General features: G+C 37.8%; 1 protein-coding gene across 5 annotated transcripts in view; it reads right to left on the bottom strand.

Moving 5' to 3' along the window:
• The window catches only part of AK9 (adenylate kinase 9), a 122,418-nt gene that overhangs the window by 107,579 nt on the left and 2,636 nt on the right, over positions 1–12,203 (bottom strand). For all 5 annotated transcript variants that reach the window (XR_003590116.2, XM_042253323.1, XM_027972377.2 and 2 more), the window contains exons 2-5: positions 7,708–7,835; positions 5,928–5,991; positions 4,354–4,406; positions 4,162–4,258 (exon numbers count right to left, since the gene is read on the bottom strand). Coding sequence is in view for 4 of the 5 variants with exons in the window: in XM_042253323.1 (XP_042109257.1) it covers positions 4,162–4,258; positions 4,354–4,406; positions 5,928–5,991; positions 7,708–7,824 (331 nt within the window). In the remaining variant the exon portion in view is untranslated. The remainder of the gene's footprint in view (positions 1–4,161; positions 4,259–4,353; positions 4,407–5,927; positions 5,992–7,707; positions 7,836–12,203) is intronic.

Raw genomic sequence — 12,203 nt, 5'->3', positions numbered from 1 at the left:
TATCTCAACTGGATGACAGAAAGATGCTTGGCACTCTGTTTGCAGTGCTCTCTAGCACCCTGCCCATTACCACAACCACTGCCACTGCTCAGAGAGCTTCTCGGGCATTCCGAGTGTGACTGTTTGCAGGCATGCCAAACCTTCGGTAGACATGTATATTCGAATGACTTTCCTACTTGGTCTCTTTCCTGGTGGAACCAGCAGGAAGGTAGAACCAGCAGAAATAGCAGGTTGTTTCCATGGGGTCTGGCTCTTAGTGTTCTGCCTCAGTGTTCTGAGCAATGGATTTGGGGGCTTTACCCATTGAGAGGTGGCCAGTTATCATCATATCCAGACCCCAGAAATATATTTATGGAAGAATTGTGGCACAGATAGTTATGTTGCTTGTCTCACCATTGAAGATTTAGAGGAATAACTTAGTTCTCTAGATCCAATTCTGGGAAGATCTCAAGGGGATACTTCTCAGAGTGGCTGAACCTACCGTCAACCTCTCTAATCCCAGAGATGTGTTGTAAAGATGGAAGCATGGGTGAGGATTCCACCATCACATCCCACCTTTCCTTGACACCATTACTAAGCCCTTACACTCCATGCTTTGAAGATGGAGGAATGGTAGACCCTACACCCCTTCTTGCTGGGAAGCTCTGCATATTCCATCATAGGCAAGATAGGCACTCGGCAGGCTAATGCCCAGTCTGCATCACCCCCACCAAGGGACAACTCAGACTGTTCACACCACTGCCCAGGGGAAGCCAACTGGCCCATACCATCACTTTGCCACCGCTTTCTGGCACAGTGGGAAGAAGAAGGTATTCCCACAAAACCGAAGATGGCATGCCACTGCTCTTAGGCTGAAGTGTTGAGAAATTCATGGACTTCAGGTAGCTTAGCACCCAGCCAGCCCTGATAGTTATCTCACCGCATGCCAGCCTGACATGAATGGACACACTGGTGATCAATGACTTATAGTACCATCTACAATATGACACACCGGGGCAGGGGCTGCCCAGACCAAGGCTGTTCATCAGTCACTTGGGAAAATGATTTTTTCTGGAATATAGAAAGAGAAAGCAGAGAGGGGCTTCTTAGGGTACCCAGGAATTGATTCTTCCTTTTTATCTTGGGTGAGGATGCAGCTCATAGAATCTGATTTTGGCTCAAGGACAACACAGCATGACAGGCTGTGAATAAAAGGTTTATAACTAATAGATAATGTAAAGTTTTGTTTTGTTTTGTTTTTTTTTTGATAGGGATAGACGCTCCAAGTATAAAAGGGCTCTGGTACAGAAAAACATTGATTGGATCTGGCAATACTTTACTGTGCAGGGTTCCTGGCAGCACATATCCATCTTTGGGATTTTGGAATCATCAATCACCCAGCCTCACCCAGGCCCTGACCCAAGTTAATATCTCTATTTTGAAAGCCCTTCGCTTTCAATATTGCTTCTACCATCTACCAGGCTGCTGGATAAGACCAAACATCAGAAAGAATCCTTGCTTAGCAGAGAGTTTCAAACTGTGTTTAGCAAAGTGCTAGGTTCCAAAGAAATTTCTCTGGGACTGCTGTAGGATGGGTGAGGGGAGGCTGGGTAGAAGGGACTCGACATCCTGCCTTCACTATAGCCTTTCAGTGAGCCCGGTTGTGCATGCCTAGACTGAGGCCATGCACTTGCATGCTGATATTATGGCCCTCGGGCTCAAGAATTATTATATGACTGACTTTTCCTCTGCCAGCTCCCAGGACCAGTACCAGTGTATCAGAAGTCTAGGGGAAAGAGGAATACATTGAATGATACCAGAGGGTGTAACTGGCAAAATTCAGAAGCTTAGGAAACTCAAAGACAAGTAACCAGTTTCTTTAGCATAAAAAAACACAAGATGCTAGACAGACGTATGGGCAATTTATAGATTAAAAGGGAATTGTGACACATGAAGCAATAGCAATATGTGAAGCCTGGTTGGTTGGATCCTGCTTCAAACAAACAAACAGACAACAAACTAAAGCCAACTAGAAAAAAAGTGTATGAGGTACAGGGTGAAATTTGACCACAGATGGTCTAGTAGATGAATTATTATTAATTTTTAGGTATGATAATGGTAATATAATAAAATTTAAAGGAATCCTTATCTTTTTGAGATACAAACTAAAACATTTACAGATGATATGATATGGATTAGCTTCAAAGTAAAGTTGGTTGGGGGAGGGGTATAGTCAGAAGTGTGAATAAATAAGACTGGACAAGAGTTGTCATTGTTGAAGCTGGGTGATAGACACATGGGGGATTTTATACCAGTCTCTCTACTTTCATTTGACATTTTCCATAATAGTCAGAAAGGTTATGAATATTGTGAATGGCAAGCTGAGTAGATTTATTTTTCTAATGTTTCTTTTCTTTCTCTTTTTGCCAGTACTTACAATTTATGCCATCTTTTTGTGACTGAGTAAGTCACTCTAAATTTTCTTAAGAGGTAAGGTGAAGTAACAGAGAAGGCAATGGCACCTCACTCCAGTACTCTTTCCTGGAAAATCCCATGGATGGAGGAGCCTGGTAGGCTGCAGTCCATGGGGTCGCTAAGAGTCGGATATGACTGAGACTTCACTTTCACTTTTCACTTTCATGCATTGGAGAAAGAAATGGCAACCCACTCCAGTGTTCTTGCCTGGAGAATCTCAGGGACCAGGGAGCCCGGTGGGCTGCCGTCTATGGGGTCGCACAGAGTCGGACACGACTGAAGCAACTTAGCAGCAGCAGCAGCAGCAAGGTGAAGTAAAGAAAAAACAAAAAGAAATTTGCCTATATACCTTTATATATAGTCTTCAGTTTCAATCATTATACTTTTTGAGGTAATTTAATGACCTATGCTGGAATTCTGTGATTGTCTTTTTTACCTTTTTATTCATTTTACTTTCCTCATTCTGAGTGCTTTCCCTAAGTTCATTCTCTTCGTTGGAGAAGGGAATGGCAGCCCACTCCAGTATTCTTGCCTGGAGAAGCCCCTTGGACGGAGAAGCCTGGCGGGCTACAGTCCATGGAGTCACAAAGACTCCTACAGGACTGGGAGACTAAACACATTCTCTTTATTACTGATCAGTATATAGTTAAATGGATGGATACATAAAGTGTATTTATATGAAATAAAAGAGATGATATGTGGATATATTAATATATTTATGTATTAAATAGTTCATTCTGTATATCTAGATCTTTCTTCATATAGATATAGATTTTATATATATATATATATATATATATATATATATATAATCTACATCTCTGGCCACTGATCAACATCAACATCGACTGCAACTAACTATATTTGTATACACACCCACATATATATAGTCTTCAGTGAGAAGTCTGCTGTTGTTATTTCCACTATTGATTTTCATTGTACTGCACTTTATTTGTGCCCCTGTATTCTTAATAGTCACAGCGCCCTCTCTTAATGTACTGAGACTATAAAGCAGATCTCTATATTTTTTTTCTCTCATTCAGTAAATCTCTTTCAGGTGGATGATTTTCTCCCAAACATATCTTGATTCTTCTTTCTTCTTTGGCAAATGCCATAGAGTTTGCCCTTTTCCTTTTAGTCATTCTGAACTTCAGTAGTCTGTCTTGGGAAATTAGGTCCAAAGTCCCAGTTCAGCATCTGTTTGAGCACAGACAGATTTCTTGGGTCCAGAGTCAGAGGGTAGACTGGATAGAGGCTGAAGCCTGCAAGTATCTGGAGCCAGAGGATAAGTTGGTGCCATTCTAGTTCCCATTTCTGTCTTACGAGTGTGGATTAATGCAGAGAAATCTAACCATTGACAGGGCTTAGTAATAAAACTCAGGGCAAATAGGAAAGCAGTTAGCAGAGGCTGTCAGCACTGCAGGAAGGGCCACAGCAGGTTATTGGTGCTTTTGCTGGGTAACACGTTGCCAAAAGAAGGCTGAATCACATAAACCTAAAATTTGAGAACAAATGTAGATTCTGAAGAACAAAAACAAGTAAACAAGCAAATAAAACTATCAGAGTTACTCAACTGAATTCAGACTCCAGGATTCCTGTGCCAGGGGAAAAAATAAAAAGTGCAACTCCAGGAATTATTTGTGCCTCAGATAAACCATGAGTCTTAAGGTTGCTCTGAGAGCCACTGATGTATAAAAATGAACATACCAAAGTGAGAGACTTCTGAGGAGTTCAGCTTCTCCAACATTAACTTTGTGACAAGTTCATCTGGAATGCTTTGGCCACTGATCAGCATTGACTGCAACTAAGAACAAGCATAGATATCGTATATGACTATATAATGTCCATGTGATACACAGCTTTCAAAGAAATCATAACAGTTTTGAAACTTAGATTTACCATAGCTCCTGTTATAGTGTCACTGGCAATCTGTTCTTCCAAAATTGGTAAAGCTAAAATATGAATTCAGAATATTAGCACAAATTGTTCTGAGAATTTCAAGTAAGAAACATATTTGTGTGTTTTTAACTAGTAACACACATTGATCTTTGTGTCACTTTAGAGTTTACAAAGCACATTTACACTCATTATATCATCTTAGCCTATCTAAAGTACAAGGTAGCGGAACGTATTCCATAAACAACTTCTCTCAGACATTCACCCAGCTAAAAGATCCTGGGGAAGTTAACTTCCCAAACACCTTTGCACCTTGCATGCTTGTGCTCTGTGTAGTATACCAGGGAATACGGATGAAATGAGGTTGTATATGACAGTGATTTGGAAATTAGTATTATACAAAGTATACACTAGCATTAACATTACTAGTCCAGATACTTTTATAACCATGCATAGTTATATCTACGGCCCATTAATTTTGCACACTGATTGTATAAAAGGAAGTTATACATCCAGAAATGTTAAAAGTAGATAAAACTCTGAAATTAATCTCTAATGACTTGGTTCCTTTTTAAGAGGAGATATTTAATCCCATGATGAAAGATATTCTAGGAGAGAAATGACAGGGGCATAACTTAGGGGAGGACCCAGGAACCTATGATGTTCCTACCTGCTGTTAATCTATGATAAGTTTGGTGCTTTTTAAGATTTCCTACAAGTGGATTTTATTTTGATAAAGAAAAAGGGGACATTTTTAAAGTTTTGGGTGTGTTTGTGTTACGTGTTAACAAATTGTTCTCCCTCCAAGTTGTACCAGATCACCATTTCACTAACAGCATATGAAATGCTCATTTGATAACATTCTTACCAACAATGATAGTAGAAACTGTAAGGATTCACTGCCAATCTATTCAGCAAATATGGATCAGATTATTTACCTGAGCATTTCTTTGAATAATAACAAAGTTAAACTCTTTTTCGTATATTTGTCCATTTTTATTTCTACTTTTATGAATTATAGATTCATTCTTTTGCTTATTTTTCTACTAAGGCATAAATAGTTTTATTGATTAAAAGAATATGTATGTACAAAGATACAAATCCCTGTCTTATATATTGCAAAGAATGAAAAGCGAATTACAAATGATAAAAAATAAAATTAATCATTGAAGATAATTCAGTCGTGGGAAATCTTCCCATGAGCAGCTGTGAGAGTTCCATCTCTTCTCATCTTTCATAGGGAGATACCCACAACACACATATCCCCATTCATTCTAAATTATGCAATTAGAGAACTGGAGGCAGTAGAATGGAGTCAAAGATGTTTCATAAACATCTTAAATTCTATGACCAAAATTAAGACTAACAAAAGGGCAAAACATGTTTGATGCTATTTTAAAGATAACATTAAACAGGGTTGGTAGTGATGTCTGATAAAGCAAATACAGCAAATAACCATAGACTCTAGATAGTAAGTGGATGGGCGTATGGGTGTTCATTGTATAATGCTTTACATTTTAATGCATATTTGAAAGTTTTCATAATAAAATATTGGGGGGGGGAAAGGTAAAATTTACCTTCTACACGAATACATTTCCATGCCTGTGTTATCTGTTGGGCTAATGTTGTCTTCCCAACCCCCTTAAAAAGAAAGAAATTATGTGAAACCTAAGAGAATAGCTATTTTCCAACAAAACACAATTTTTAAAGATTATATTAATAGGTACTACAATTACATAAATATTATCAAGTAAAATTTTTTCCATACAATAAATAAAGAATAGATCCTAGGTATGAAATATTTATAGCTTCATTTTTCTCTGTTAACTGTCCCACTTGTCACATTTTGTGAAGTGATTTTTTTTTAATTAAGAAAATAGTCCTGAAATCAGGAAGGTATACTGTAATGGTATTCTAGCCATTGCCCTCTTGAATTGTTAAATTTTATAATTCTGAATACAAATCACTGTGATAATATTGCGATTCATTATTTTATTTCCTTATGGTTTTCCAGTGGTCATGTATGGATGTGAGAGTTGGACTGTGAAGAAGGCTGAGCGCCAAAGAATTGATGCTTTTGAACTGTGGTGTTGGAGAAGACTCTTGAGAGTCCCTTGGACTGCAAGGAGATCCAACCAGTCTATTCTAAAGGAGATCAGCCCTGGGTGTTCTTTGGAAGGACTGATGCTAAAGTACTCCAGTACTTTGGCTACCTCAGGCGAAGAGTTGACTCATTGGAAAAGACTCTGATGCTGGGAGGGATTGGGGGCAGAAGGAAGAGGGGACGACAGAGGATGGCTGGATGGCATCACCGATGGACGTGAGTCTGAGTGAACTCCGGAAGTTGGTGATGGTCAGGGAGGCCTGGTGTGCTGCGATTCATGGGGTCACAAAGAGTCAGACACGACTGAGCGACTGAACTGAACCGAACTGAAAGTTTATGATTGTGAATGACTATATGTAAATACTTCCATATAGTAACTTTCAAGACCAAAAACTTGCTTCTCAATAGACATCTTTGAAAAGTATCATAGTTTAAAGATAAAAGCTCACTTTAATGAAGTAAGGTTTACATCTGATTGCTTCCACTGTTGACTTTTAAAACTCCATTATGTTTTTAGAAACATAATAAAAGTTATTGGAAACATTTCTTGACTCTGTCCCAGAGTCTGTAGTAAAGCAAGTCAAGAATTGGGTTCAGTCCTAAGACTGCTATTCCAGAGAGGCTTTTATATTAACCACCTCAGGCCCTTTAATGGTAGCTACCAACTAGCTCAGTGGCTGAAAACAGTTCTCATCTAGAGGTCCTTACTAGAACTGCCTAGGAAGGAAAGCTATCTTACAACAGCCATTCTTGGTTTCTTCCTGTTTTGTGGAAAACTGATACATAGGTCCACTAACAAACTGTGGGTGAAGATGAAGCACATTCCCTCTCAGCAGCTCTAGACACTGATGGGAGAATTTTCCGTTTGTTTCTTTAGAGTCCTGCCTTCACATAACCAGAGAGCCTCACAACAAACTTCATAGAAGTTTTATGTGAAAATTGAGTGTGAAATAACTTTGGATCATATACTATTACTAATTGTCATAGAGCAGTGCTTTGATGAGTTAATTTTTTTGTAATATAAAAGCAAAGATAAATATAACTTAGGTTCCTTTTCAGTAATAGTGTACAAGAGGAGAGAAAGTTATAATTTACAACCAGCACTATATCAGAGGTCAAGTCATACAATGAAAGTCTAAAAAACAATAAAAAATTAGCACACTATGTGGTTTTCATTCTTATACGGTAACATTAGATTATGACTTTAAAATTTTTAAATTACATTGAATAATAAGTTAGAAGAGATAACTTACTGGTTTCCCAAATACAACAAAGCAAACAGGTTTAGACAACATAAAGTTTATGTCAGCTTCATCTTCGTTAAATATATCCACAAAAGGATGCTTTTCTGTCTTCTCTTGAGAAGTCATAATACAAAACACTATAGTAAGAAAGAGTAAGATTGTTAAAGTGCCTAATTTAGGAGAAATAGGCAGGCAGGTTGGGGAGAACTAGAATATTCTGTGAATTTACTGAGCTCAGAAGCCATTCCACTTCAATGGGAGATGGGTTTTGCCAGTAATGGCAAATAAGTTAAACTGATCTATTAAAACAATACTTGGTTCATAGTTTGAGACAGAAAGCAAAAGCCAATATATGTTACATAAAAGACAGCTAAAATAGTCTCTTTGAAAGACTAAATTAAGGAAAAAATACACACATGTACATATACACATAAATGTTTTGATGTGTGTATTCTATTGAAGGTCAAATTAGTGTACACACAATCACCCCCAAAAACTCAATAGCAGACACTTAAAAATATCAAATTAAATGCTATATGTACACACACACAAAAATTTGTCTATGGGTATGTATGTAGGGTCTACTGGTGGCTCTGAAGGAAATCCTAATGGAAATGAGAAAATACGTAGAACTGAAAAACAATGAAACTAGTATATAACAAAATATATAAGCTTATGATTTAAGAAGTTAGAAAAAGAAAAATAGGAAAAATATTTAAAAAATTAATTAATTAGAAAACATTATAAAAAGAAGGTCAACAAAGCTAAATAGTGGTATTTTGAAAAGATTTACAAATAGAAAACTCTATCAAGATTGATCAAGAACAGAAGATAGAAAGCACAGACAATATTAGACATTAGTTTTTTAGAGGTGTGTTTTCTCACATCTCAAAACTAAGATTTTCCTATGTTTTTGTTTTTTATTTCTTTCATTATAGTCAGAGAATGTTCTCCATGTTATAATAATTCTTTGAAATTTGTCGAGTCTTGTCTTATGGGTTAGCACAAGATAAATTTTTTAAAAAATTCCCTAAATCTTTGAGAAGAAGAAACAATTTATATTTGTTTGATGTAGTATTCTTTAAATGTTGACATCGTTTGTGAATTTCATTGGTTAAGTCTTCCATAATGCTTACTGATTTACTGTCTACTTGATCAAACAATATTAGACATAGAGGGAAGCAAAATAGAGAAAATAATGCTACAGATAGATAATAAGATGCTATCATAAAGTTATCCCAAATAAATTTGAAAACTTAAGCAAAACTGACATTACTAGAAAAATCAGCTTCTTAAGACAAAGAGAATAACTTGAGTGTTTCTATAACCATTAAAGAAATGGAATCAGTAACTATAAGTCTTCCCACAAGGAAACCAGATGGTTTTATTGAAGTGCTCCAAGTCTTATAATTATATGGACAGTCTTTCAGAAAAATGATAAAGTGGAGACTTCTTACATCAGTTTATGGATCTCATATAACCTCCATACCTAAACCAGAGAATAGTGCAAAAAAGCAAAATTATATGCCAATTTCATTCATGAACAAGATTCTTAAAAATCCTAATCAAAGTATTAGCAAGTTGAATTTAGCAATATATGAAGAAGATAAGATTACACTAAGTTGGGTTTCCTCAGGAATTCAAGGACAGTTTAATATGGGAAAATTAATTTTCATATTAAAATAAATTTAAGGAGAAAAACTATATGATCATCTTAATAGAAGTCTGAAATAATTCAGCACCCTTTAATGATCACTAAAAGATAAACCTCTTACCTACTAAGAATAGAAGTTCTTTTATTGTTACAGTGTATGACAAAAAGATAACCATTATATCTAATGATTAAATACTTAAAATATTCTTTTTTTAAGGCAAAACTGTAATTATTTCCAGATGATATGATTGTTTACATAGAAAACTCAAATATACCACAGATAAATTTTAAGAATTAATAAAATAGTCCAGTTTGCTGAATTCAAAGTCATTATACAAAATTCAGTTGTATTTCTATAAATCAAAAATAGCTAGAAAGTGTAACCAAAGACAAATATGACTTAGCAGCAAAAACATAAACTAATAATTTAATTAGGATTAAACAGAACAAAAGATATACAAGCCCTTTATGGAAAAGTTATAAAACCTTATGAAAATATTTTAAAGAGCAGACTTTCCATGAAAGATGGACCAAAACTTTGTCCTCGTGGTCTGGGAAACTGCTCATGGAACCTTGAAGAATGTATTAGAGGGGAATAAATGTGTGTGTGCGCGCTCAGTTCACTGCAGTTGTGTTCGACTCTTTGTGACCCCATGGACAGTAGCCCGCCAGGCTCCTCTGTCCATGGAATTATCCAGGCAAGAACACTGGAGTGGGTTGTCATTTCCCTCTCCAGGGGATCTTCCCGACCCAGGGACTGAACCCGCATCTCCTGTGTCTCCTGCACTCCAGGTAGAGTCTTTATCATTGAGCCGCTGGGGAAGTGAGAGGGGGCTATATCCTTCCAGGTAAATGTGATATGGTTACATTTTCTGTGGAAGTTAAGAATATTCGAATGGGCTTAAAATACCAATCTTATTTTAAGATGACAATATGAAACAAGATGTAGTAAGAAATATTACTAATATATTAAGAAATTGAGATGAAAACTTCATGAACTAAAGGCCTGAAATTTCAAGATTAGGAAAAAAAAATACCATGAAAATTAGTATAAAATGTAGTTGTCCTGGGATGGAGATATGTAGGTGGATGTCTGAGTACCTTGAGTCTTGAACCCCAAATGCTCTGCATTAACAGAAGTAGTTTTCTCATATCTGGAAAAGGGCAGCTTCTCCTTGCCTCACCTGAGGCGGGTGCCTCAGAAAACAAGCTTGACCTTTACAAGGTCTACCTGTATTTTCTCTCATAACTTCTAGAGCAGTAACTGGGGTTAAGTGTCAGCCCAGCCCAACCGGAGGCACTGGATGGGAAAAAAGTTATGCAACTAAAGAGCTCAGGGCCTGACTGTGATGTACCAACTGGAACCAGGAGAAAATGCCTAGGAAAGATCTTAAGGGTGCCAGGTGGGGTGAATGTAGACTGGATAGGAGTTGGTTGATATGTGGGCTCTCTCACACTACTCATAGTTTAACATCCTAGCTAGGACACCTAGAGCAAGTCCTAATTTTCACTGCTGATAAGGTTGCTTGATGCTTGGGAGAAACCAGTAGACTATAGTAAATGAGGTGAAAATGCCAGACTGCCTTAGAGGACATAGAGAAAGGTGTTAAATACTCATGGAGGTGACATGTTAAACAGATTTTTTATGTTAGGCCAGAGAACCATGAGCCAAATCTATTCTTTGGGATGGCCAGAGTATACTCTACTCATTATGATGTTAAAGAATGAGCTAGTAAGGGGGCACTGTCATCATTAAGAAGCTCAGAGGTGGCTGTCCTTTTGGGGGGCCAGGATTTAAGGTAAGGGAGAGGCTGCTATGATACTGGTTTCTCGTGTGTCAAAGGGGCTGACAGGGTCTGGAAGAGCAGAGGCCAGGTGGTAGCAATTGACTGTCAGAAACAAAGTAGGCATAATTACTACACTGGGCAGCAAACCCAAAATGGGAACAAATAGGACTCACAGAGATCTATGGCAGTGTTGATAAACATGGACTTTCTAGGGATGAGACAGATAGAAACAGTCAATGAAAATGTTGTTACCTTACATTTCTAAAATGACACAGGGCAAATGAACCAAAGGCTGATGTCAGTAGCCACAGTGGAAATCATGATTCCTTGTTCATGATTCCAGAGCCAATTTACCAAAGGGAAGGTAAGGAGCCCTCGAGGATGGAGCCTACAAACTCCATAACAAGTACTGATAATAGGGATTCCCCAGCCCTTCTCCAAGAGAACCTACAACCATTAAGAGAAACAGACACTCTGGATATAGGAATATTCTCCTTTTTCACAAGCTATAGGACACAGGGTCTGAGCTGACATCAACACCAGCAGATCCAAAGTGCCATCATAGCCTCCTGTTAGAATGGGGGCAAATGGAGAACCAGTGACAAATGGGGCCTTGGCCCAAGTCCATCTGTCTTACAGTGCATCCAAAGTGTTTACAGGATCACTCAGTGGTTATTTTCATGGTTCTTGAGTGCATAACAGGGACTGCAGCTGGCAAAACCTTCACTGGGGTACGTTAACTGTAGAGTAAGGGCCACTGTGTAGAAAAGGGCAAGAGGAAACCCCTGAAACTGCATTCCCATTCCTTAGCTTCTGGCCAAGATAAACAATAGTGAATCATTCTGAATGAAATGGAAGAGTGCTACCCCCAAACTGTTTAAAAGATGCAGCATATTGTTGTATCGGAGAAGGCAATGGCACCCCACTCCAGTACTCTTGCCTGGAAAATTCCATGGACGGAGGAGCCTGGTAGGCTGCCGTCCATGGGGTCGTGAAGAGTCAGACACAACCAAGGCGACTTAGCAGCAGCATGTTGTTGTATAGTTGCTCAGTTGTGTCTGACT

This window comes from Ovis aries, chromosome 8, assembly GCF_016772045.2.
Source record: "Ovis aries strain OAR_USU_Benz2616 breed Rambouillet chromosome 8, ARS-UI_Ramb_v3.0, whole genome shotgun sequence".
NCBI classification, from domain to species: Eukaryota; Metazoa; Chordata; class Mammalia; order Artiodactyla; family Bovidae; genus Ovis; species Ovis aries.
Note: the sequence above shows the minus strand (reverse complement) of the source record. Positions and strands in the feature narration are given on the sequence as shown.